The 25,777-nt window shown below is 32.1% G+C and overlaps 1 protein-coding gene across 1 annotated transcript in view; it reads right to left on the reverse strand.

Moving 5' to 3' along the window:
- LOC118194068 (uncharacterized) overlaps positions 1-21,457 on the reverse strand; it is a 91,856-nt gene extending 70,399 nt beyond the window's left edge. Inside the window, exons 1-2 of the mRNA XM_035365254.2 lie at positions 21,322-21,457; positions 16,107-17,436 (exon numbers count right to left, since the gene is read on the reverse strand). Coding sequence (XP_035221145.1) covers positions 16,107-17,405 — 1,299 coding nt within the window. The 5' untranslated portion in view covers positions 17,406-17,436; positions 21,322-21,457. The remainder of the gene's footprint in view (positions 1-16,106; positions 17,437-21,321) is intronic.
- Positions 21,458-25,777: the final 4,320 nt, after the last annotated feature.

The following is a 25,777-nucleotide window of genomic DNA, read 5'->3' on the forward strand; positions in this document are numbered from 1 at the left end:
ACACTTGAAGTCATTAGCCTTTCCTTATGCGAAATATTTTAAAGTACTTCTTAAAAGTACGGAATATCCCTCATATATTCGAGTAATCAGTGACACTCGTACGTATCTAATTCACAGTTTTTTTTAGATTTCCTGCCTTGGCAAACATATTTTGTGTCCAACCATTTTATAATTTTGTGCTCTTTCAATGAGGCACACTGGGACAATGAATAAAATGGGAAGTATATATAATCATGGTTCTCCGTGGTTTGCGTCTCATAACATTACGTTACTATTAAGCTAGCAATTCATTGTGGTTTGTTATGTTTTATGGTTTAATTATGCGGACTAGCAAACTGCAAATTCTCAAAACTATTACAATTCTTAAATTTATCTGCCGAATTAATGTAGTACTTTGCTAGCAACAAACGGTTAGATTTTGAAACAATGTATACTTCTTAATTATATTTATCATAATTTCATTATATATATATATATTACAACCGTTTGAGTCAAATAATGTCGAGAAAAATAAAGAATTCTTCGGCACTCATTAATCGTTCCGTTTAATGTTTTAAATGCTAACCCCTTGATAAGTTCTGTTTGAAAAGTTAAACAAAGCGTGATAAATATCTTATTTGTATTATTTTTTATCATTCTTTAATTTAATTGCTCACACCACTTCTTACATTTTTTTTTGCTTTCATAGCAAACGTTTTATTTACATCTTGAGCTTAAAACATTTTTTCACTTATTTAACCATTTTACAGGCACCATTTATTTGCCCTACATATTTTTCCTCAGGTAGGATAATTTTTGAAAAAATAATTTCTTTTTTAACTAAAATAATGTTTTGCATGCCGCCTAATAATGAGTTTGTCACATTTTTCCCCTCAGATAAAAACCTAGGCGTAATAGTAATTAAAATAAAAACTGAGAAACAATTAAACCTTCAAAAAGCAAAGAAAATGACCAGCACTGATTTTAGAACTCCAACGTTCTATTTTATTTATCTAGAATGTATTTCTTTCGTATACTTGCAGGAGTTCTGCAAAGGAAACTTGTTTTTAAATCTCCGAAAAAAAAAACCCTCACTTAACAGTTACAATAAAGAATATTTTCTGTCGTTACTATTCTTAGAGGTAAATATTGTTTGGCACCAATGAGGCATGAGAGAGAACTACACGTTGTTAATTTAATGTATCTAATATTTAGGTATTTAACTTTATTTACAAGATGAATGATCTACTCCTTGTTCATGTACGACTTTTTTAAAAACCCATGAATTCTTATGAACTTCAACTGTGGGTTAAAAGTCTCACACATCTTTGTGAAATACATAGAAGTGCAAACTGTAGCAAGACGAGCTTTCAATGGTCAAAACATTAAACGATTGCCGAAACTTAAAATACTTAAGCCTGATTCTTCAACTGGAGTTTACAAGGTTAAGTAACAAGTAAATTCTTAAGCAACCTTATAGATTTTTTACTAGTATTGATATAATTAATTGACCAGAATGATATAATTAATTGACAATACGATAAGCACTTAATGCAGTAAATTAATTACCAAATAAATATTAGTATAATACAGGCCTCCATATAGAACTGCAATGAATATTATTAATCCCCTTAGAAGCAAAATAAGATACTGAGAAAATACACGTCGAAAACATCTGTTAATTACGTTTGTTAACTCGTTACGTTCTTTGGCTTTAGTATTGCATTAAACGTATTTCATCAACGGATCTAATGACAGCAGTACTGCCATCTGTTGATGAAATTCCTTACTTCTGTCAGTGAAACAAATTTGCAGAGTTTTAGTTAGCGATATCACGGAATTAATGCATATATTAATTTTAACACATAACCATTGATTGCAAACGCCGCTTCTTCGATTGTTTCGATCACGTCATTTCATGTATAACGAAATTTAGGCAAAAATTTAATATTAATACAACAGATGTATATATATTATTATTAATATACGTTTTAATCTGGAAAGCCATTGATGACACAGATATCAAAGTGTGCTATAGAAATATATCTGAATGTCTTGATGTAATAAGAAACAATCATAGCATATTTAAATGTTTCTTTTTAGTTTAGTTGACATTTCCGACCATAAATTTTCGCACGCTAACAGTGCTTGTTCCAGAGTATAACATTTACACGTACGTACACATACATGTTACAGCAATTTTTAGGTACTTCATCTAATCTCCCTTGGCTTCGGTATGCTTGACAGTCTGCATGTTAATCCGATTCGCAGTCCACTTACATACAGGGTGATCAAAAAGTCAGTATAAATTTGAAAACTTAATAAATCACGAAATAATGTAGATAGAGAGGTAAAAATTGACACACATATTTAAAATGACATGGGGTTTTATTAGAACCAAAAACAAAAGTTAAAAAAATGTCCGACAGATTACTGTTATCGGGCCTTTTCTCTTCGAGGAAATGCGTGATTCTGGTTTTGAAACTGCTACCGTGACGAGTGATAGGTATGCCGATATGTTACAGAATCGCATCGTCCCCAGCCTGGCTGATAAACACCTGCTGGAACGAACGTTTTTATGCAGGATGGCGCTCCACCCCATATTGCTAGACGCGTGAAAGATCTCTTGCGCGCGTCGTTTGGTGATGATCGTGTGCTCAGCAGCCACTTTCGTCATGCTTGGCCTCCCAGGTCCCCAGACCTCAGTCCGTGCGATTATTGGCTTTGGGATTACCTGAAGTCGCAAGTGTATCGTGATCGACCGACATCTCTAGGGATGCTGAAAGACAACATCCGACACCAATACCTCAACATAACTCCGGACATGCTTTACAGTGCTGTTCACAACATTATTCCTCGACTACAGCTATTGTGGAGGAATGATGTTGAACATATTGAGCATTTCCTGTAAAGAACATCATCTTTGCTTTGTCTTAATTTGTTATGCTAATTATTGCTTTTCTGATCAGATCATTGCTTTTCTAATTATTGCTCTTCTAATAAAATCCCATGTCATTCTAAGTATGTGTGTCAATTTTTACCTCTCTATCTACATTATTCCGTGATTTATTAAGTTTTCAAATTTATACTGACTTTTTGATCACCCGGTACATTATTTCCAATATATCCGTCAACATATGACAGCATAATGGGGTAATAAACTCACATTTAGCATTTTACTTTTACACAGTAATACGAATCAGAAGTAAAATTAATTATACTGAAGGGCTTGTGTCTAATTTTTAATGCGTTCATAATCTAATCAGAATAACAGCCTTTGTTTTGCGAGAGAAATGAAATTAAAATGCAATCTGTACATTGCCAAAAGACGCGGAAATGCTCACATGCAGATCAGAAATAAGATAAAACCGAGACAATGTATAAAAAGTCAGAGATATTTTCTTATGTTTATTTATCATCAGAACACGTGGTACGACTCGATAATCGGAAAGCGAGTCAAATCTTATATATTAAGTTTTAAAATCACAAATATCAACCTCCACTAATCACCTATCAAACTGATATTCTGTACATCAATAAATAATTTTATTTAAATTTTTATTTTCATATTTTAATGCTAAAAATTAAATTTGTGTTTGGTGGCTTATTTAATTTAATTCGCAGTTAATTTTACTTTGAAGCAATCTTTCCTATTGCTCTCGGTTTCAACCCACACTTTCTTACCAGAATGAGATTTCAGTTTCGCGTGTTTTGAAGAATAGTGTAGCAAGATACTATTTAAGTAAGTACGAGTTACTTGAAACCGAGCGTGTTCTGCCCTTCAGCCTCGGCATTTCACTGCTATTTTACGGTCCTGCACATGAACTGCCGGTTAGTCTACATCGGTGGTAGGACCAAGAACCAACTACTCGTTAAAATATCTCTTTGCAGCTTCTGCTGATTATTTCACTTAGGCTTAGTTTTAATTTTACATTTATTACAGCCAAAGGTATTGGCGTGGACATTTAAGTACTAGAAGTGCCAAGTGCAAATACTTTTCTTGAGATGAATAAAAAGGTCTTTTCACCCTTCCCGCATGTTGTATTTTAATTTACTGTACCGTTACATTCAAGTGACATATGAGTTGATTGCTAATGACCATTAACATGTAGGTCACTGATGGCCAACAACCTTAATGGACATCGATTCTTATGACTAAGTTTTAGTTTAAAAATATATCTAAATTTGATTCACTATCCCACACAGTTAACTTATTGGTTGATTCCACGTGACCTTCAAGCAGTGAGTCAGCCTTGACGAGCACTTGTTAGTTTCGATTAAATTAATTGTAATTAAAAAAAAAGTTGTGCCTAATTCCATTTATTACATACAGATACAGCTTATTTTTACTTCCTTGTACGAAGTAAAGAGGAAATATTGTAATCGCGAAAAGTTTCAGGCAGCATATTTCAACGAAAATATCCATTTTCACCGCTATCGAATGCAATTTAACGATGTTTTTGCTTGACATCTATTCGTAAGAACAAAATTAAGGACTCTTTTCGCACCAAAAAATTGTACACCTAATTTAAAATGAATTCTGAAGATAATTTTTCGTGGTTTCTATGCGTACGTACGTATGTATCTCGCATAACTCAAAAACGACTAGCCTCAGAACGTTGAAATTTTGTATATAGGACAGCTGTAACATGTAGATGTGCACCTCGTATTTTGGTTGCAATCGGCCGCACCAAAAGTATATAAATATATTTATATATATCCACTCTGTTACCCGGCTCAGTGATCTAAGTTTTTTTTCTTCTTATATGTTTGTAAATTGTGCATTTTTTGCTTTAAAAATGATTGAATTATGTTGTTCTTATCTTCCGATTAAGGTTTTTATTTTTTTACGAAATCTCCAAGCAATATTTGTAGAATTATCAACAATTTAAAAGCTGTTTAAGTGCGATTAAACCTAATTTTTAAATAACATGGCGATTCTATTTGTTTTAATTCGAAACAGCAGAATAGTAGATTTGTTGCCAATCTACAGAGACTAAGCTTCGCAACAACAAAGATAACGCCAACGCCTTCATTTATTATTGCGAATTAAATCATGCTTAATCTATTCCGGAATTTATTCGAGGAAATATGTGTTTCAGATTTACTTCGTAATTTTTAATATACATATTTTGAGTATTTATGTATTTTTGCTTTGTCGGGAACTGAGAACTAAATGAATTGAATGAGAAATACTGAATCGTCTGTGTGTTTCTTTTTTTGTTTTGGTTGCTTAATTTCTTTTGCACATCGTTTTAGATATATTATAGTATTTGAATAGAACATGTGGCAACAATTAGAGAATTCTTCAAATGATATAAATTTATATGCATTCTGAGTTATAATATGGACGAAATGTAACGCTGTTAAGTGAAGCTAGCGCCAGAGTGTCGCTATGGTAAACATATATAGGGAATTTTAATATGCATGCATATATTCTATCGTGGTTTATGCGCTATTGACGAAGTAGATTTAATTCAATCCAATAAGTTTAAATGAAATGCAAGAAAAAATGCGTTTAATTTAATGTTCCATACAAGGAAGTCATGTGGTACACACATAAGATTTTTTTTTTCAAGTTTTCTGAAATTGCCTTTGATTTTTATAACGTCTTATTGCGTTCGATTTTGTAAACATTCTTATTAAAACCATTAAAATATCAATCATTAAAATTAATCATTAAAATATGAAATTAAATTAGTTTAATTTCAAATTCAACTAATAAATGCACAGTTAATTAAACTCTCATAATGAATATATATGGTAAGGCATTGAGAAGAGGAAATTTACTCTTCCGTTCTTAATTCGACGATTAAACGATCTTTTCGTGAAATCCTATTTTCTGTCCAACTTGACGTAATTACTGACGTCATAGTAAAAACTATTCTTCTCGAATTTGAGCATGAAGAAAAGATTCTAATTTGATCTAAATTTATTCGGACTTTAAAAATTCTACTGATACGAATCTAACTAATAGCAAAGAATGTAAGGTTCATTTGTCTTGTGAAATTAACTATCTGTGTGGGGGGGGAAAAAGCAAACCATTCTCTATTAGTAAGAATAACTTACTATTAGCTATTAATTTAATTCTCTTTAGTATGTCAATTATGTGCTATTAGTGAGTTATCTTACTAATTGCAGTGGAGAGTAATTTTTTCAAGCTTTCTTTAGTAATTTATCCTTGATAAATTAAACCATAAAGTCTTCTTCAAAAATTTCGTCCATCTCTTCTTACAAGAACTCCAGAAGAAATTTAAAGGTTTAAAGGTTTTATTCGAAGTAATTTTTCTAATGCTTAGTGATTCCAATCATATTTCTTCCCTAATATTTAATGGTTTTATTCAGATTGCTTTATCCAAAGCTTTTTGTTTATAAGGCATTTTCTCCCTCTTTACCGCAAGCCTTTGTGGTGTTATTGGTTGCATACTCAGCGCGTATTTGAGAGGTCCAGGTTCGAGTCCCAGAGATGACACTGCACATTCTTTTAAAATAACCTAATGATTCTAGATGTTAAAGATCATATTCCGTATTTAGCGTGTAGTGACTACACACTAAAGTGATACACGCTAGTGACTACCACTTAATTTAAGTGAGTGATTTTAATGATGATAGGAGTAGGAAATTTTCCTCCCAGGAATGGAGATTATGTAAATAATATAAATTTAAGAAATTAGTATTATACTGACTAATTAATTTTCTATTGAAGCTAAGCGAGCTTCATTTCGACTCAAACGGCTTTGTACCAAGCATCATGGAAATTCTGTCAGTAAATGCAGAGAAGCTGAATTGCTGCCAAAAAGGTTTTTTAAGAAATTTTTCTCTTAATTAAATCTTAAGAAGTGCTTACTTAACGACGAAAAAATAGTTGTTTTGAAAATGTTAATGCTATTTTTCTGTGATACACAGTACTCGTATATCAAGTCAAAAGAAAATCTGATGTGGATGCCACACAAGATCTAGTTGTACGGTCTGTTATACACATTTCTTGTTGCACTTCATTAAACTGTATTTCTCGAATTATTCTAATTGAATTAGCCGATCCTTCAATACAAGTTGAAAATGAAATCAAACATTACAAATTTTGATTTTCTGCTATTCTGCTTTTAGTTATTTTGAAATTAAATAATATTGATCAATTTTTGTCTTCGGGAGACAAACTTCTTGCATTTTTATTTTTCATAATGAGTATTAAAACATCGCAACTATATAGAAACCGGAAGACCAAAAAAGTTTTACATTTCATTACTTGTTTAAAATATTTTTTTTCATTTGACACCGCCAAAATATGAATATTTTCTCATTTAAAGCATTTCTATAACTGGAAGTGTATGACTACGAATAACGATTGCACAAATAAAGACCGAGTAAGAGGGATACATGTATATATATATATATATATATAATTTTTTGTACTGTAGATTGCAATACAAAAGAGAGATGCATAACTAGGTATTATAGTCTCATATACAAAATTTCAACATTCTAAGGCTAATCGTTTTTGAATTGTGCGAGATACATACGTACATACGTGCAGGCGTCAAGAAAAAATCCATTTAAATCTATTTGGAAAAAAATAATCCTTTATTTTGTCCATCAACTCAAAAAAAAAAAAAAAAGTCAAAATGGATTCGGGAATGATCAGAATGGATATTTCCATTGAAATGTGGTACCCGAAATTTTTCCAGATTAAATACTTCCTTTACTTCGAACAAGAAAGTAAGTAAAAATAATGAAATAAAAGCTTAACTTGCAGTATGATTCTTTACAGATCAGTTACTGCCTGTGAAATATGACCACCTTAATTTAATTGCGTCGAAGAAGTTATCCAATTATAAAAGTTTTTTATAAAAAAGAAAAAATATCTATACAAAATTTATCATAAAAAGCAACAATAACAAAATAAAAGAAAACTATGTTGCTTTCATGTTAATGAAATTTAATTACTGTTGCAATGTATGAATTTTTTAGCTGTGCCAAAAGGATTTTGGACCTGAAATTCAAATGTATCTGTATTTCTAGAAAGTAAGAAAGAGATAGTTAATATATACACTGACTACCAATAACTATTTGGACACCTATGCAAATGACGATATCTGCGGTCCTAAGGTACATCACGGACTCCGCCGGTATATATCGTGTAGGAAACAGCATCGGCTTTAGTCGCATGCAAGATGACTCGCAGTTCGGAGCTCTCTGATTTCGAGAAAGGTATAATTATCGAGTATCACAAATGTGGCCGATCCTTAAGGGACATATTCTGCGATCTGAACTACCCAAAATCGACAGTGGCCTATGTGATTAAGAAGTGGAAGGTGATCGGTAATTGTCGGAATGTGCCCCGAGTCGGCAGACCAACGAAACTGGGAGATAGAGACCGACGAGTGCTGTCCAGAGAAATTCGGAAGAACCGCACCCAACCGATGGCCCTCATCCGCGAGGAGTTTCAACAGGCATCCAGGAGTATTGTTTCAATGAATACCATCCGTAAGGAAGCACATCTGCTTGGTTTTCATGGTCGTGCTGCTGCCCATAAGCCTTTGATCACAAAGTCCAACCGCGCTGCTCGGTTAATATGGTGCAAAGCACATCGAAATTGGACCGTAGATCAGTGGAAACGGGTTCTTTAGACTGACGAATCAAAGTTCACCCTTTACCGTTCGGATGGCAGGGTCTGGGTCTGGCGTCTACCTGGAGAATGTCTCCTGCCAGAATGCATTGTGCCAACAGTCAAGTTCGGCGAAGGTGGAATTATGGTCTGGGGGTGTTTCTCCTGGTATGGGCTGGGACCCTTGGTCCCCATTCATGGTAAGCTCAACTCCGATGCCTACTGCACTATTTTGGATGACAATTTGCTTCCTACGTTGGCAGTTTTACGGGTTGGACCCCTGTTACTTTCAGGAGGACAATGTCAGTTGTCATGTTTCGACGTTAACCAAGGCTTGGTATGGTGCCAATCAAATTCATGGAATGGACAGGCCTGCCCAAAGTCCAGACCTGAACCCTATCGAGAACCTCTGGGACGAGTTGTATCGCCGAATTCAGGGGTGCACTACCCGTGCGAAATCGGTGAAGGAACGTCTATGTCTCCTCCAAGCCGAGTGGAAGAAAATACCACTAGCTGTCATACAAAGACTTGTGGAAAGTATGCCCTGGAGGGTCCACGCTGTAATTACCCCTCGTGGAGACGCTACCAAATATTGATTTTGAATAAAGTTAGTTTTTCTTTTCTATCACAGGTGTCCAAATACTTATAATTGATAGTCAGTGTATATTGATACAGGTTGAAGCAAGGCTGGCACATGTGCATCTGTCTAGGCAGGCTAAGAATTGTCATCGAAAGGAGAATTCCCTGCGGAGGGAATTTCATAGCTACAAAGAGGGAAACATAATCAGCCTTTTATTGATCTGTTAACTATTTATTTTAGTTATGAATACGAAAAACTACTTTTATTAAAATTTTTGCATTTATCAACATTTTCTGCTTTTGTTATTTAATTTATAAAACACGTTAAAATACTCATCAGAATCTAAATAAATATATATACATATTTATCTTTCGAGTTTGAAAAAGAGTGATAGAATCATCTTTAAACAATAGGGAGAATATATGGGATAAGAAAGGGTTGGGAACCCTCCTCTAGGCATGTTATGTGTCTCTAGGCCTATTTGCTATGCTTCCACTGCGGACGGAATTCTGAGGGACAACACCAGGGGGTCAGTCCGAGGGTCACCCACATATCTTCCCCAACACAAACCTCTCTCTTGAAAAGACTTTCATGTATGCTCACCATGTATTTGAAGTGCCTCCTTTTTCCGCACAGATACTGTACACTCACAAGCATTCTATACCTTTCCCGGGATTCGAAGCCTGGCCCATTGGTACGCGAATCAGCATCGCTAATCACTACACCAGATACGTAACAATATGTTGGTACACACTTTCATCATTGTCGTTAGATTTTATTTTTGAGAACAGATTAAGATATGTGATTACAGAAGATATCATACATTTAATCAATGACATCAGAAGTGTATCTTAGTATAAATTATAATACCGGCACTGTATCTGAAAACATTTGTGAGAGGTATATAGAAGCATAGATTGTTTTCAAATTATTCTTATCTTTTACTTTGATAAGTAATGTATTCTTTCACAGTAAGAAATATAAGTGAAAGATCTTGTTCCCTATGGACTGGCAGCAGTTTTTTTAAGGATCTCGAATTCGATCTTCGAATTCGGAGATAATCTGAGTGAAATGAAAATAATAACAGCTTTAAGAGTTTTTCAAGTTTTTGAAAATGTGTAAACTTTAATCAGGTTAAATATTTTACTAGATTAAATTATGGGTATCAAAACAATGAAAAGCAAAGAAAAGGAAATCATTAAAACAGCATATAATATCATATCTGCGAATCATACCATCAAATGAAATGCAAATAAATTTGCGAAAGCCTACAGCTCTTTTAAGTCCCAAAAGAATTACTTAAACTAGAAGCAGAAAGCATAGATAAAAGATAAAAGCTACCAATGCAATAACAGCTAAGAGTTTTTCGTGTTTTTGAAATTCTTTAAATTTTAATCAAGTTGAATATTTTGCTAGATTGAGTAATGTGATCAAAATAATGGAAAAGAAAAAAAATAGAAGATCATTAAAACTGCATGTAATATGATATTTTGTAAATCATGCCATCAAATGAAATAACAAATAAATTTAAGAAAAACTACACAATTCTTCTAAATTCCCAAAAGTATTACTTGGATCAGAAGCAGAAAACATAAGTAACATAAGTAAAAAACAAAAGAACATAAGTAACAAAACATAAGTAAAAAATAAAAGCTACCAATGCTTACAGTTTAAAAAAAGATTCGCATGGAAAGACTTTCCAGACTTTAAAATATCTTTTTCCGTAATATATTTTGTCCCTTAGGTATACCACTTTTTCACTTGAATTTATGAGGGAATGATACGGCTATGCAAAAGACTTTTTAAGATTTACACCACGTCGTCTTTATGCGCAAACGTATTTCAAAGAATTTATCTTGTGATTCTCTCAGCCAGCATTTGAAACAATGTTTTTACCTTTTTATCTCAAGTTTAAACAATATTCACAGATATTCTAGCACCTTGCAAACTTTCTCAGATTAATATAAAGTTTAATTATTATAACGCTACTTTAAAATAATATATCAGAGGAAAACTCTTTATTTAACTTATTGTTCTCACTTCTCTGAATTTTTATCTTTAAAATAGAAAGCACTACCACTTAAAAGAAATATTTCTGGCAAGCATCGTGAACAAGCGATCCAATGTAAAAACATTAGCAGAAAAAAATAAAACCTATTACTATTTTTATTGTTAATATTTAAAAAAAATAATCACATAAAATTTAAATTCAGTATGCAAATGCCGAGAGATAAATTAGCTAACTGATCATCACAAAGCACATTTTACATGCTTTATAATAATCAATTAAGATTGCCTTAGAAGAATTTACTTCGTAGAAAAATCGTTAGAGAATAAACAGCATATAATTAAATTACATTAACATTAAAACATCTATTACATACACCAAGTTAATAAGAGTAATATTCAAAAGATTTTTGGGGGCAATTTCTTTTTAAAAAATGTAAAATAAATCTAAAAAAACTGACATATATCTTAATGTTTTGAAATAGTTAAAGGGGAAAAGAATAATTTTCATCAAAACTGGGAAAATACAAATTAAATTTATTTTAGTACATTTACTGTAGTTGTCTCAGCTTACTTTAGAGAAAAGGGGAAAATTTGCTTTTCCATTTCCCCATTTGTGAGAGTTATCAACTTACTAAGTTCCATATGCAAAATTATTTAAAAATCTCCAAATTTTAAAGGAAAATAGGTCTCAAAAGAGGAGAAATGTAAAATAAGCATTCTTATTTTCAACTTGTATAAAATAACATAATTTTATTAAATTCAGCTACTCTTTGAATAATTACGTTTTTCTTTAATAAATAAGAGTATAAATCTCCACGTGGCTTTACTTTATAATGAAATAATAATATGGGAGTTTTTTTTCTTCCTACCATTTAACTTTATTCTTCAGAACACTTCTTTTAAATATAAGATATTTTTTCTTTATCTCTTACAATTGAGGAACTACTTCTTAAGTTAGTAAGCATATGATAACTGCTTTGCTTACAGATGTTTCAGGTTTAAATTGAAATATTCATAACAAGATCAGGTTGCAGTTTTTTTTTAAATCTTGAAGACTTGAATATAAAATCTGATCTAATTTTTTATGTATATATTAAATTTTACAAACAATAGCGATAAATTTTTTAAAGAGTTAGACTGTAATCTAAAAGTTTTCAAATTGTATTTTCTGCGTTATAACTAAAACAGTATAATCTTTCAATGTAATTTAATGATAAACTGAAATCGATTTTTTTTTAAATGAATCAATATTTACAGAAACAAAGAAATAGTGAAGAACAGACGGAAAAACTCAGTACCATTGTAAAAAGTACTTAAATTTTTCATTTTTATCTTAGACGGAATTATATTTTGCTTCCTTCAGTTTTCAAAAATATTCATTATTCGAAATAAATTCAAATAAATGCTTCTAATAAAACAGATGACGCTTACCAGATTTGTATATTTGTTTGTTGTTTTTCGAATAGAAATCTTATAATTGCAGTTTGGTTCAAATATGCAGCAGCATTTTGAAAACATTTTATGTTTAATTTTATTTGTTTCATAGTTTTCCATTTTACTTGAACACTTTTAGACCAAAGGTGCTTTAGCCGAAAAGAATTATTTCATTCGACATTTCGCTTCGAATCAGTAAAAGCGTTGAATAACTTTTCAAATTGTTGCCGCCAAATATTATCACTCTGTATTATATTTAAAGAAATTAAAAAATGAAGAGTTTGCATGAATGTATATATGTTTCTCGCACTGTGAAAAAGCAACGACACCTAGAGCATCCAATTTTGAATAACGTAGTACTCCATCCGAATATGGGCACCTGGAAGCACAAATTTGGAATCTGTCTTATTGTCTATTTCATATTTTATAAACCTTGAATGAATTTTTGATTAAAAAAGCGAGCAGGGGCAACACTGTAAGGAAAAAACACTTTTATCCCCTGCGTACGACTGTCTGTTGGAAATTCTAAAGATATTCTGTTTTTAAATATTTTAGGCCAAAGGGCCGTTACCCAAATGTTCTCGAAACGTGTATTTGTGTGTAAATGTAAAAAAGCCTCTGTGGGCATAATATAAAGTCTGAAAGCTTTCAGATTTTTTTTTATTCCCATTTTACTGAACATATTTGCCTTTACTATCGAAAAGTAATGAATGTCACAGTATTTTAAATGTAATGAATTTGTTTAAGCATCTGTTGATACAGTATATTTAACCACCACTGTAACGTGAATTCAATATTTTATGAACTCTAGTAGAACCTGAAAACAGCTTCATTTTAAAGCTAGAACTTGTAAGTTACTTTTAAAGCCAAGTCTTTGCTATTACTCTGAAATAATTACTGTTGGCAGAAGACAATGTCTCAAATTACGAAAAAACTATAAAATTTTGTTTGTATCTACGCTTGGTTAAGATATAAAATTATTAGGATTAAAGAGCCACTGTTACTAAAAATTTTTAATTACTAGTAAGTTTAAATTATAAAAGTATTAGTAACTTTAAACGATAACTCTATCTTGAACGGTTATTGACCTAAAGAATTCAAAAGCTTTCCGTTTTCTTTATCTGTCATGTATTCTAAACCAAAAACTGGCTTTTAGCTTACCGGCTGAAAACATTCACTGGCTTTTAGCTTACCGGCTGAAAACACTCACTGGCTTTCAGCTTACCGGCAGCGAGTGAAAGTCGCGGAACAACCGCTAGAACTACTTCCACGTCCTTACGTAAGGAACACAACAGCGCAGTTTGGCGCAAATTTTGTTTTAGCCGAAATGTTTTCAGCGATTGAAACACTGTCTTAGCGCTGAAGATAGCGATCGCGTTTGAATCGCTGAAAATGCCTCCGCTGAAATAAAATCTACCGTCAATTCAATGTCGTGATTTCTTATAAATCAGTATCATTACTTTTTCATTTTCACACACTTCTATATAATAACCTTTTACTCCTTCCTGCCAACTGCTTAAATACTCTCTACTAATTTCTATCTTCTGCAAAGGATAGAGAAAACACAATAAAATAAATGAAAGTAATGGAACTTAGATAAAATTCTGATTAGGTAACCTAAAAACTTTACAACAATGTTTTCTAAACATTTCAACGCAACGATTCGCATGCATATGCTTGCAATTTTTGGCACAATTTGCATAACGTCGCGATTCGCATGCATATGCTTGCAATTTCTGGCGCAATTTACATACTCCATTATACGGATATGAGTCGCGACTCACGTCACGTGATTGCGATTTATTGTAGTCTATATATATTTACTCAGAGAAAAAGAGGAAGCAAAACAAAAGGATTCCTAGAAAAAAGTAATATAATAATGAACTAATAAATAATAAATGAACATATACAACTATTAAAACTTAATTGGTAATTATAAAGTAAATAGTAACTACAGGTAAATGTTATATAATTGTGTAATAAGAAAGTAAGCATTACAAAGATTTTGTTCTTGCCCGTTCTAGAAACCACTGCTTTCTAACATAAATGAATAAAAAACGCATTTTTCTTCGATAAGCAAGTAATACAGAATACTTTATGATATTTTAAAAAAATGCTCTTTAGCAAAATTCTATAAAAGTGTATGCTTCTCTAAGAAAGAAGTACTGTAAGGTTAAATTTCTCGTAATTTTATGGATCCTGACTGTACTAAAAATAAGCCTAAAATTTCCGATTTAAAGTTAAATCTTAAGCATGACTGACGAGGAATGACAATTAATTAATTGGCAATTAATTGTCGCCGAAACTCACTTACTAAAATGCCTTGTTTCTTATGATTAGAGTAAATCAAAAGTAACTTTTAAGAAATATATATTTTAAATCTAAATATATATTTTAATCAGTGATATTCAGTGATAATCTATTTATATATTAAATTAGTGAATCAAGAATAGTTTCAAATGATAATAGTAAATAAAGAATAGATATGTAGGGTTCCTCACTAATTTTGTCTAAAATGAACATTGAGGGACGTAGTGAACTATGTAATGACTTATCCCTGAGTTCAAAACATTAAAGACGTAGACTAGAGAGGGGTTAAAATACCCTTTTATTCACTCATACAAGAATAACAGTCGGCTCCTTCTTGGGCTTACAGGAAGCCTCTACTCGGGCTTTAACTCAGAATAAGAAATAAGAAACTAAACTATAATTAACTAAACGAGACTTAGCCGAAGCTAAATGCAATTATCTAAGTCTAGTTGGCTCTTAAATTAAACTAACCGGCGAATATCCATAGGCACGTAATATATGGCAGAGTGTAACAGCTTCAAGAGTGACTTAGCCCGAAGACAAATACGCGTATCTTAGAATTCCTTGCATTTTCTGTCGAACATAGTTGAACCTTCCTTAAATACCTCTTCTAAGTCATTTGCATTGAACGCGATTCTAAAAACTCATTCTGGTAGGGAGTTGTAAATGGAAACAAGAATTGATAGGAAAGGGCTTCGAAATTAAAATAACTGTTATAAAAATTAAATTTACCTTACAGATCTTTGAAACATCTCTGGAAGGTGCGGTTAAATTTTGCAGCAAATATTTAAACTTTTGTTGCGTTTGTTTTCAACTACTTTCTATACACTCATGTATCTGAAAATGATCTTCGAATCACCAGAAACTAAATTCTAATTTTTCATTCGAATTCCAAATTTCATTTATCTGCATTACTGTGATATTCGAGTTGGTATTAACCAAGCTTCTGAGTGAGTAAATTTTCTTCACTTTTTTTTTTCCTAAAACATTATTGATTTGAGCTCTCATTTTAAGAGCTTCAGTCCCGAAAACCTGTCTTAGCAGCCCACAGGATACTGAGTTCTCTTGCTACAAAATCGTTAAGAGCCGCCAACCAGTTACTTCAAACTAGTATTCGCATTTTACTCTAAATATTAAAAATTTGAAAGCAAAGAAAAACATGAACAAATTTATAATGGAAAGACTTACCATGCATTTGTTGGGTTTCTCTCCTGAATGAACTCTCATGTGAATTAACAGCTTGTACCGAGCATTGAAGGGTCTTAACTTTCTTGGACAACCGATCCATAGGCAACTAAAGTCTTCTCTCTTCCTCTGGTCGACATGACACTTCTCTATATGTCTTACTAGCGTGCTTTGGGATGGAAATGCTGTCTTACAGTCTACCCAAAGACATATATGTGGTGTTGGAGAACTATGTTCAGCATTAGGTGAGTTTGACTGTTTTTGATGTCGTTTCATTCGGGAAGCAGAACTATTACTAGCATTTCTCACATAATATGGCGCATTCAAGGATTTTGTGTAGTAATTTAGAAGTTCTGTTTGAGTCTCAGAACATTGTTCTTTTTTAATTTGGTTGGTACCAGAATATTTATAAGTTTGCAAAGACAGGCAGTTGCCAATACCAATCTGAATCGTTGAGCTTTTACTTGTTGAAATCTTTGACGATGAATGGGTAATATTGTTTTCAGATTCATATTTATTTAATGTCTTAGGAGGAAAGGTCTTGAAGTCCACTAACTCTGGTTGAGACTGACAGACATCCTGCTCCGTATGCGAAGCATTATTTGATCTGAAGTGCAAAGAATCAAGAGATTCATTGTCCATTTCTGCTGTTCTTTCTTCATAGTCTAAAATAGTTGCCAAATCTTCGGATTCGAGGCTAGACAAATGTGTTTCTTCGAGCCATCTATACTGGAAGTTTTCGTGGCTTAGGAATTCCTCTTCGTTTTTAATTCTGGAATCTGGGCAGCTTTTCCAAGAACACGTCATATTTAATGGCACATCGTGTGATAATGAATTAGAATCAGTAACATCTGGAGTATCCGAGACTGATGAGGTGCATTTCGTAATGAAATGAAATTGTTGATTAATATTTGGGTTAAAAGCTGAATTGTCTTTAGTAACTGAAGTTATATCGTCCAAGTTTCCTCGATCATGAATCAGTTCTGTTTCACTGTCTTCCCCGAAGAACAACGGAGATGAAGTAGAGCTATTAAAATCTAATCCTACTGCAGGAGGCAAGAGTGTTCCGAATGGTATATCAGCTAAGTCTTTTGGTAAAGAACTTTCACCACTCGGAAGGTTTTCACTCTGACAAGAAGGAAATTCTTCTTGTGGAAAAACCGTTAGTGGCTGGACTTCTGGAAAGTCACACCATTCCGTAACCTCTTGCTCAGAATCGTCTAAGATGATGGATGATACTGGGGAGGAGGAAGAAGACTTGAAGATATCTTCGTCTCTGGAGATAAGGCGTTCCAGATGCATTTCTTTAATTGTCTCGTTCGTTCGTTTCGTTCTAAAGAAATATGGAAATGAAAATTCTGTGTTAAATCCTGATAAGCTAACTTTTGCAGAAATTTCTTCATTCTTTGAATACCAAAAATTCTTTGATATTCTAAAAATATGTTAAAGAATCTTACTTACAGACAGACCATTTATGACTTACAAATCATAGGTAACATGTCCATATTTTTAAACGGTTAGATCTGGAGATTTTAATATTTTATTACTCCCATAAATAGAATATATTTTGAAGAAAGTATGCTTCAAAATTGTTACAAAAGCATAGATAAAATTTTTAATTTTTAAAACTACGCTGCTATTTTGCTATTACACTCTGCTATTTAAAATTTATATTTGCTACTGCGAATTAAAAATATTTCGAAATTATTTTAATTATAATTTTTGTTTCAGAATATCGATGATCAAAAATTACTGTCGTAAATTTCTAAGAATCATTCAATCTTTGACCTTCATTAGAAACCCTTATAAGGTAGTTCTCCCGCCTTCTTAGCATGCCTTCGTAGTGTAGTAGTCAGCACGCTGGGAGCGTATTCCAGAGGACCATGGTTCGATTCCCGGTGAAGACGTTTCTCATTTTTCACTTCACTTCCCCTGCTTACAAAAAATATCTTATGTCTCTATACCCTTAAACTAAATTCTTCATTTAGAAACTTTGGGCTCATTAACATTAAGTGCATAAAATATAACGCATAGCTTACTATGGGTTCGATTCACTTAGATGCGTGTAACTGAATTGCAAGATACTCCTGGTCAGTAAATCATAAAGTAAAAAAGATGAAAGTAAATTTATATTTTTCTTTCATGAAAATCAGTGTAAAGCCTTATAAAAATTCCAATTTATCTGGAGTTACCTAGCGAAGAATAAAAGTTCTTTTATGTATAAAATTTTTAATAAATTAATGTTTAAGATGAAAGAAATGCAATACATGTTCCTATTCCTAAAGTATATTAAGGCTACTTTTAAGATTTTGTTTCAAATTATTATAACATTTTTCTTATTGGGATTCTTTAAAGGAGAAGCAATTAGCTAAGAGAAACGAAGAAATCATTAGGTGTAAAAATTGGTTTGGTGTAAAATTAGTGTAAAATCTAATAAGACATTCTATTCTAATTCATTCTGAGTTCGCTTAATTTCTATTCAGATGTGAAACTTCTCTATAAAACAATATAGCTTAGATCGAGCATCGCTTTATCACTAATGTACATTGAACTAAAAATTAAAATAATCTGTACAATAATTTCTTGATGCATTCTTCAATACTTGCTTTTTTGAAATACTTAATTGCCCCAAATTTCAGTTCTGTATCACATTAGTCACTTATGCTTTTTGACTTTAAACAACTTTTCTTAAGTCACTCTGTTCCACTTTACTTTATGCAAATGTTGCTCATGAAATAATTTTAAGTAAAGTCAATTAATAAGAATTTTTTAAGTTCATTAAAGAACAGACGATTATTTTATAAAACTAGTTTCAAATATTATTACCACCCACCAGCGGCCGAGCGGTAAAACCCCTGAACGCTGGTAGTTCGGTCCGAGGCACGAATCCCAAGAAACGGCTGGCTGTATGACTGTTTTGTGATTTTCCTCATGCGTAACGTGTTAATATGAGCCAGTTTCTCTTAGAAAGTCCTCCACGAAGGCATCCTTCCCTTTCGTATAGTGCTCTTAAGCCGAAATAGGTAAATAATAATAATAAATATTATTATGTTTTACGGCGTTACAGAAATGGAACTCACTAATTAAAAAATAGAAAAATTATTTAAGCCATTGAATCAATAGTTATGTAAGTTTTAAATCAACAATTAACTTGAAGTAACTCAAAATTAAATACCAGTTATCTTTCACAAACGAGTTGGCTGCAAATCAGCGCAGAAATTTTTGTTGCACTTAATTCCTTACTTTAATTTAATTTACTTAAATCACACTTTCAATAAAGTATTTATGAGCTAACATGTACCTTCATTTATTGCATTTAATGTTTAACATGAGACTATGTCATCTTACAACAAAGTTATTATATGTAAATTGCAACATTAAATTATATTGCACATTTCCATTTCTTCGGTTTTGGAAAAGAAATGGTAATCATAATCATTATACTAAAAAATCTGATGTGTACACCACATGACTTCCTTGTACGGAATATTAAATTATACGCACTTTTTCTTGCATTTTATTTAAACTTATTAGATTGAATTAAACCTACTTCGCCGACAGCGCATAAACCACAATAGAATAAATGCATTCTTTAAAATTCACTTTGTTTACCATAGCGACACTCCGGCGCTAGGTTTACTTAACAGTATTTTATTTCATTCATATTATAACTCAGAAGGCGCAAAATGTATATCATTTAAAGAATTATCTAATCGTTGCCACATGTTCTATTCAAATACTATAATAAAGCTAGAACTATGTATAAAAGAAATTAAGCAAACAAAACAAAACAGAAACAGTTTTTCACAGACGATTGAATATTTCTCATTTAATCAATTCAGTTCTCACTTCGCGAGAAGGCAAAAATACATAAAAACTCAAAATATCTATATTAAAAATTACGAAGTAAATCTCAAACGCTTATTTCCTCGAAAAAATTCCAGAAAGAATTAAGCATGATTTAATTGGCAATAATAAATGAATGCGTTATCTTTGTTGTTGCGAAGCTAAGTTTCTCTAGATTGGCAACAAATCCACTAGTCTCCTGTTTCAAATGTAAACATCAATGGCCGCCATTAAAAAGAGGCTTAGCGGCAATTAAACAACTTTAAAATTACTGATAATTCTAAAAATATTGCACACAGATTTACTAAAGGCAAAAAATCCTTAACCGGAAGATAAAAACAACATAATTCAATCATTTTTTAAGCAAAAAACGTACAACTTACAAACATGCCGATTGCAACCAAAATACGAAGTGCACATCTACATGTTATAGCAGTCCTATATACAAAATTTCAACGTTCTGAGGCTACTCGTTTTTGAGTTATGCGAGATACGTACGTACGTACGTACATACGTTCGTACAGACGCCACGAAAAATTCTCTTCAGAATTAATTTTAAAGCAGTTTTATAATTTTTTGAAGGAAAAGAGTATTTTATTCTGTCCTTACGTACAGATATGACGCAAAAACATCGTTAAATTGCATTCGATAGCGGTCAAAATGGATATTTTCGTTGAAATATGCTGCCTGAAACTTTTCGCGATTACAATACTTCCTTTTTACTTCGTACAAGGAAGTAAAAATTGAGAAAGGGATTCTAGAAAGCATATAATTTTATAATTATCTAATATTTATTTAATAATTATCTAATACATAAAAATATTTTGAAACAAAATTAAATGTATCAATGTATCTTTTTAAAATATAGAATTTGCATTAAATAATGCAGAAATGTTATACTAAAAAGCGATGTTTTATTTAAAAAAAAAAACAATTTTTTAAATTAAAAATTAAATTTTTGTATTCTTTTGCCAAATGAAAAATTAATCTATGTTATTAATAACTATTAACTGTAAAGCAAAATACGTTTTTTAGTCATATCTGAAAAAATAAGCGAAAAGCAAATAATTCTCTGATATTCCTTTAACACAGATAAGAAATAACGAGAAAAATCACCTTTACAAAGTTCCCGTCTAAAATTTTTCTTTAGAGGAGATTTTTAAAATTAATTTCTTATCACTTTAATAAAAATGTTTCAATACTGCAAATTAAAATCAATAATATATTATTGTAAATGATAAACTATAAACTTGCTAAATGCTCATCTAAAATCAATTTGCTTTTCGTCACTTAATGCATAAATAATTACTCAGATCAATAATTTATTGAAATTAAACAAACTTAAATAAAATAATAATTAAGAAATCTTTACTTTTTCGTAGTTAGCGCGAAGTTTTCGCTTCAGTAGAGTTCGCTTGCGTTACCATTCATATAATCTCTTAAGAATGGCATCAGACAAAGATTTTTAAAAACTTATTTTAAATTTGTTTCGTAGGCGTGTTTACCTAAATAAACACAAAAACAAATCTCTATTTTTAAGCCAATTAAGAACAGAAAACTTTAAAAGCAACTTGTGTCAAAGAAAATCCAATTGGTCGGCCGTACGAAATTCTCTTCTGTAATTGGATAATCCTTGGAGCCCGGGAATCGAGCGAACTAATGGAGAACAGCGATTTTACCCCTTTCTTTACGCAATAGTAAGGTGAGCCGAAGAATATTCATTCACTATAAAACCAATTTCTTTTTTATCCTTCCATTCACAGCTGCGTCTCCGGGCGACAAAATTTAACTGATATCGTAGACGAATAGCAGAGATGATTTTTTTTCTTTTAATTCATGCTTCTTTTTTGTTTATCTGCCAGCTACTACATGCTATATAAAACGAGCTTTTTCTTTTTTATCTTTGTGTTTTAATACTGACCTCGAAAGCTCATCATCTGTTTTATCATGTCACAATTTATATTCAGTTCAAGAGACTCTTTATTTGATGTTTCTTTTAAAAGCACCCTTGACCAAGAAATGGTCAGCTGAAGTGTCCTCAACCTTGACCAGATAAGCAACGTCTGAAATGAAATTTAAATAGCTACTTTTAAATCGTCGTAATTGAAAAAGAGCATTTGTTTGTAACTTTTGAAATTCGTATAAAAATACGTAATGAAAATTTTTAAGTTTAATTAAAGCGATATATTTTAATTTTAATATGCAAAAAACCTACAAAGATTATTTCCTAAGCATTTTGATTTTTACTTCCTTGTACGAAGTAAAAAGGAAGTATTGTAATCGTGAAAAGTTTCAGGCAGCATATTTCAACGAAAATATCCATTTTTACTGCTATCGAATGCAATTTCACGATGTTTTTGCGTGATATCTGTAAGTAAGGACAGAATAAAAGACTCGTTGCCTAAGAAAAAATTATAAAATTGCTTTAAAATGAATTCTGAAGAGAATTTTTCGTGGCGTCTGTGCGAACGTATGTACGTACGTACGTATCTCGCATAACTCAAAAACGAGTAGCCTCAGAACGTTGAAATATTGTATATAGGACTGCTATAACATGTAGATGTGCACCTCGTATTTTGGTTTCAATCGGCCGCACCAAGCGTATACAAATATATTTATATATATATCCACTGTGTTACCCGGGTCAGTGATCTCAGTTTCTTTACTCTTGTATGTTTGTAAATTGTATATTTTTTGCTTTAAAAATGATTGAATTATGTTGTTCTTATCTTCCGGTTAAGCTTTTTATGCCTTTAGTAAATCTGTATGCAATATTTTTAGAATTATCAACAATTTTAAAGTTGTTTATGTGCCGCTAGACCTAATAATTTTTTTGATGGCGGCCATTGCTTGTTTACATTTGAAACAGCAGGATAGTGGATTTGTTGCCAATCTAGAGAAACTTAGCTTCGCAACAACAAAGATAACGCCTTCATTTATTATTGCGAATTAAATCGTGCTTAATCCTTTCAGGAATGTTTTCGAGGAAATAAGTGTTTAAAATTTACTTCGTAATTTTTAATACAGATATTTTGAGTTTTTATGTATTTTTGCCTTCTCGCGAAGGGAAAACTGAATTAATTGAATACGAAATACTCAATGGTCTGTGGAAAACTGTTTCTTTTTTGTTTTGTTTGCTTTTATACATCATTCTAGCTTTATTATAGTATTTGAATAGAACATGTGGCAACGATTAGATAATTCTATTCTTTAAATTGTATAAATTTTGTGCACTATGAGTTATAATATGAACGAAATATATAAGTTAACTGTTACATAGTTATTGGATTATAGAACAGTTAACTTAGTCTCCGTTATATAATTATTATATAAGTTAACTGTCATATAATTATTAATACTGTTAAGTGAATCTAGCGCCAGAGTGTCGCTATGGTAAACAAATACTAGAGTGAATTTTAATGAATGCATTTATTCTATTGTGGTTTATGCGCAAATCAATCCAATAAGTTTAAATGAAATGCAAGAAAAAATGCGTAAAATTTAATATTCCGTACAAGGAAGTTATGTGGTGTACACATCATATTTTTTTTACATTAAAAATAAGTCAAGTAACTGGCTGGCTACACTGGCTTCTATTCGTGTTATGCTGCGTGAATACAGGGTGTCTCAAAAGATCGTTGCGAAATTTAACATGCTGGTCTGTTACACCACGTCAAACAAGATTTATATAGGAACTTGTGTCCGAAAATCCATACGGCGAACGCTAGAGGGCAATGTTTGCAGGCTTATGTGAAATCGAGAAGTGTGATCATTTCAGGCGAGCACGCTGCCGGAGAAGGATGAATCGGTTTGCTAACTCAGTTCTTTATGGACATTTTGTTTGACATTTTGGAGAAAGAGTGTTGCCAGGTGTCATGGTTGATGTTCTAGGAGCTACATGCCAAAACATCTGGTTTCAACACGGTGGAGCCCCTGCACATTTTGCGGGAATATCTCAATAGGGATATCTTGATCCCTGAATTGGGAAGGCAGACCAGTCGCATGGCCACCGTGATATCCCGACCTGACTCTCTTAGATTTAGGCCTGTAGATATACTACATGAAGTCCACAATGTGCGAGGTGACGTCTTCTATGATTTAATCATGTTCGATAATAAATGTCATATTAATACCTCTTTCGATATCCTTTCTTTCTTCCCCTCTACGCTTGCGAAAATTGCCCTCTAGCGGTCGCCGTTCGCATTTTCGGACGCAAGTTTTTATGTAAATCTTGTTTCTCATGGTATGACAGACCAGCATGTTAAGTTTGGCAACGACCTTTTGAGACGCCTTCTATATCGTTATATACTCTAAATTGCACATCAGGTAAACTAGGAAAAGCTCATGCAGCTATACTTTTGTTAGAAATTCGCCCCCATATCAAACTATCAGTAGTATTCAGCCATCTTATTCACTCTATCACTGGTTAAGTGACAAATCACAAATTACTGAACTGTCATATGAAATTAAGTTGAAAAGAGAATTTGTTTTTATAGTGGACATAGCATTCAAAGAAATTATAAATAGATTTCAACAGTTTCGTGACCTTGCTACGCTTTTCTCGTGCCATCGAAGCCTGCACATGAAAACTACAATTGTCAGTTATCCTATCATAACAGTGATATGAATATGAACTCATCACAGTGAGTTTTTTTTTTTTTTTTTTTTTTTTTTTTTTTTTTCTGAGAGAGAAATTCGTCGGAATTTTATTTCTGCTACTGCTTGGAAAAATTAAACAAAAAGATCAAAGAACAATCACAATGAATTTTTGTAGTTTAATCTAAATTTTAGTCTTCAGAACGCAATCTTTACATATAATAAAAGAAAGAGTCTGTGTGTCTTTCGTTCGTGCTGCGCGTAAGCTAATAGACCCAGGGCTACGAAATTTGTTATATAGGTGCATCTAGAAAAGAGCCAGTGCACCTCGAAGCGATTTTTTCAAAATTCGAATCAATTTTTTTTTATCTTATCTTTTTGATTTCATCGCAGGTCTTAGCAACAGTTTTTCATTCAGTTGTATACTGGACTGCTGACTGTTGAAAATCAGCACTGTTGCCACTTAAAACAATGAGGGCGATAATTCTGTGCAGTTTTAAAATTTAATGTTTCTCTTGGATACTGGACGTTTGTTGAGAGAAGGCAACGGGAGGTTGGTTAATATATTTATTAGGATAATTAATATTTGTCTTAAGGGATATTGCTTATTTCATTGTAATTTTATTATATGTAATATTTTTTTAATTTGTGGGGGGGGGAAGTTCTGAAGTTGTTCTGCAGAGTAAAATTCTGCGCAGTTTTTAATTTTAACATTTGGTGTTCCCTTCAGGCATTTTCCCGGTACATTTAAAAGCCAGAAGGCTGGCCGTGTGGCTGCTAGTTATAAATAATTTAATACTTCTGCGACCTTTACTCAGAATTGCTGTAAACATTATTTGTTGTGAGAGGAATTTTTCTAACTGCAATTTGGTTGAGAAGCACTTAACATCTAAAAATAAATACAGTACTTTTTAGAACTTTTACCATGCTTCTACTACAGTAGAGCAAGTGGAATAATCAAAGTTTAAAATTAATAAAAGGGTAGGGTTGGCCAGAAAATAGTGATATTAAATAATAAATTTACTGAATTTCTGTGCCAAGTCAAGAGAGAAAAAAGTGATGTAGTATTAAGAAACTATGTTACATTTTTACATTAGATCACTTGATTTAGCTATCCATCATCTACCTTCCTATCGCATTTGGGTAAAAAATTTCATATCTCCAAACCAAATAATCTAAAATAAAAGGTAAATGCCAGCTTTTATAAGGAATTTTTAATAATTGTTTTTGAA

This window comes from Stegodyphus dumicola, chromosome 10, assembly GCF_044657685.1.
Source record: "Stegodyphus dumicola isolate Sdum_Otavi_A_Nest chromosome 10, ASM4465768v1".
NCBI lineage: Eukaryota > Metazoa > Arthropoda > Arachnida > Araneae > Eresidae > Stegodyphus > Stegodyphus dumicola.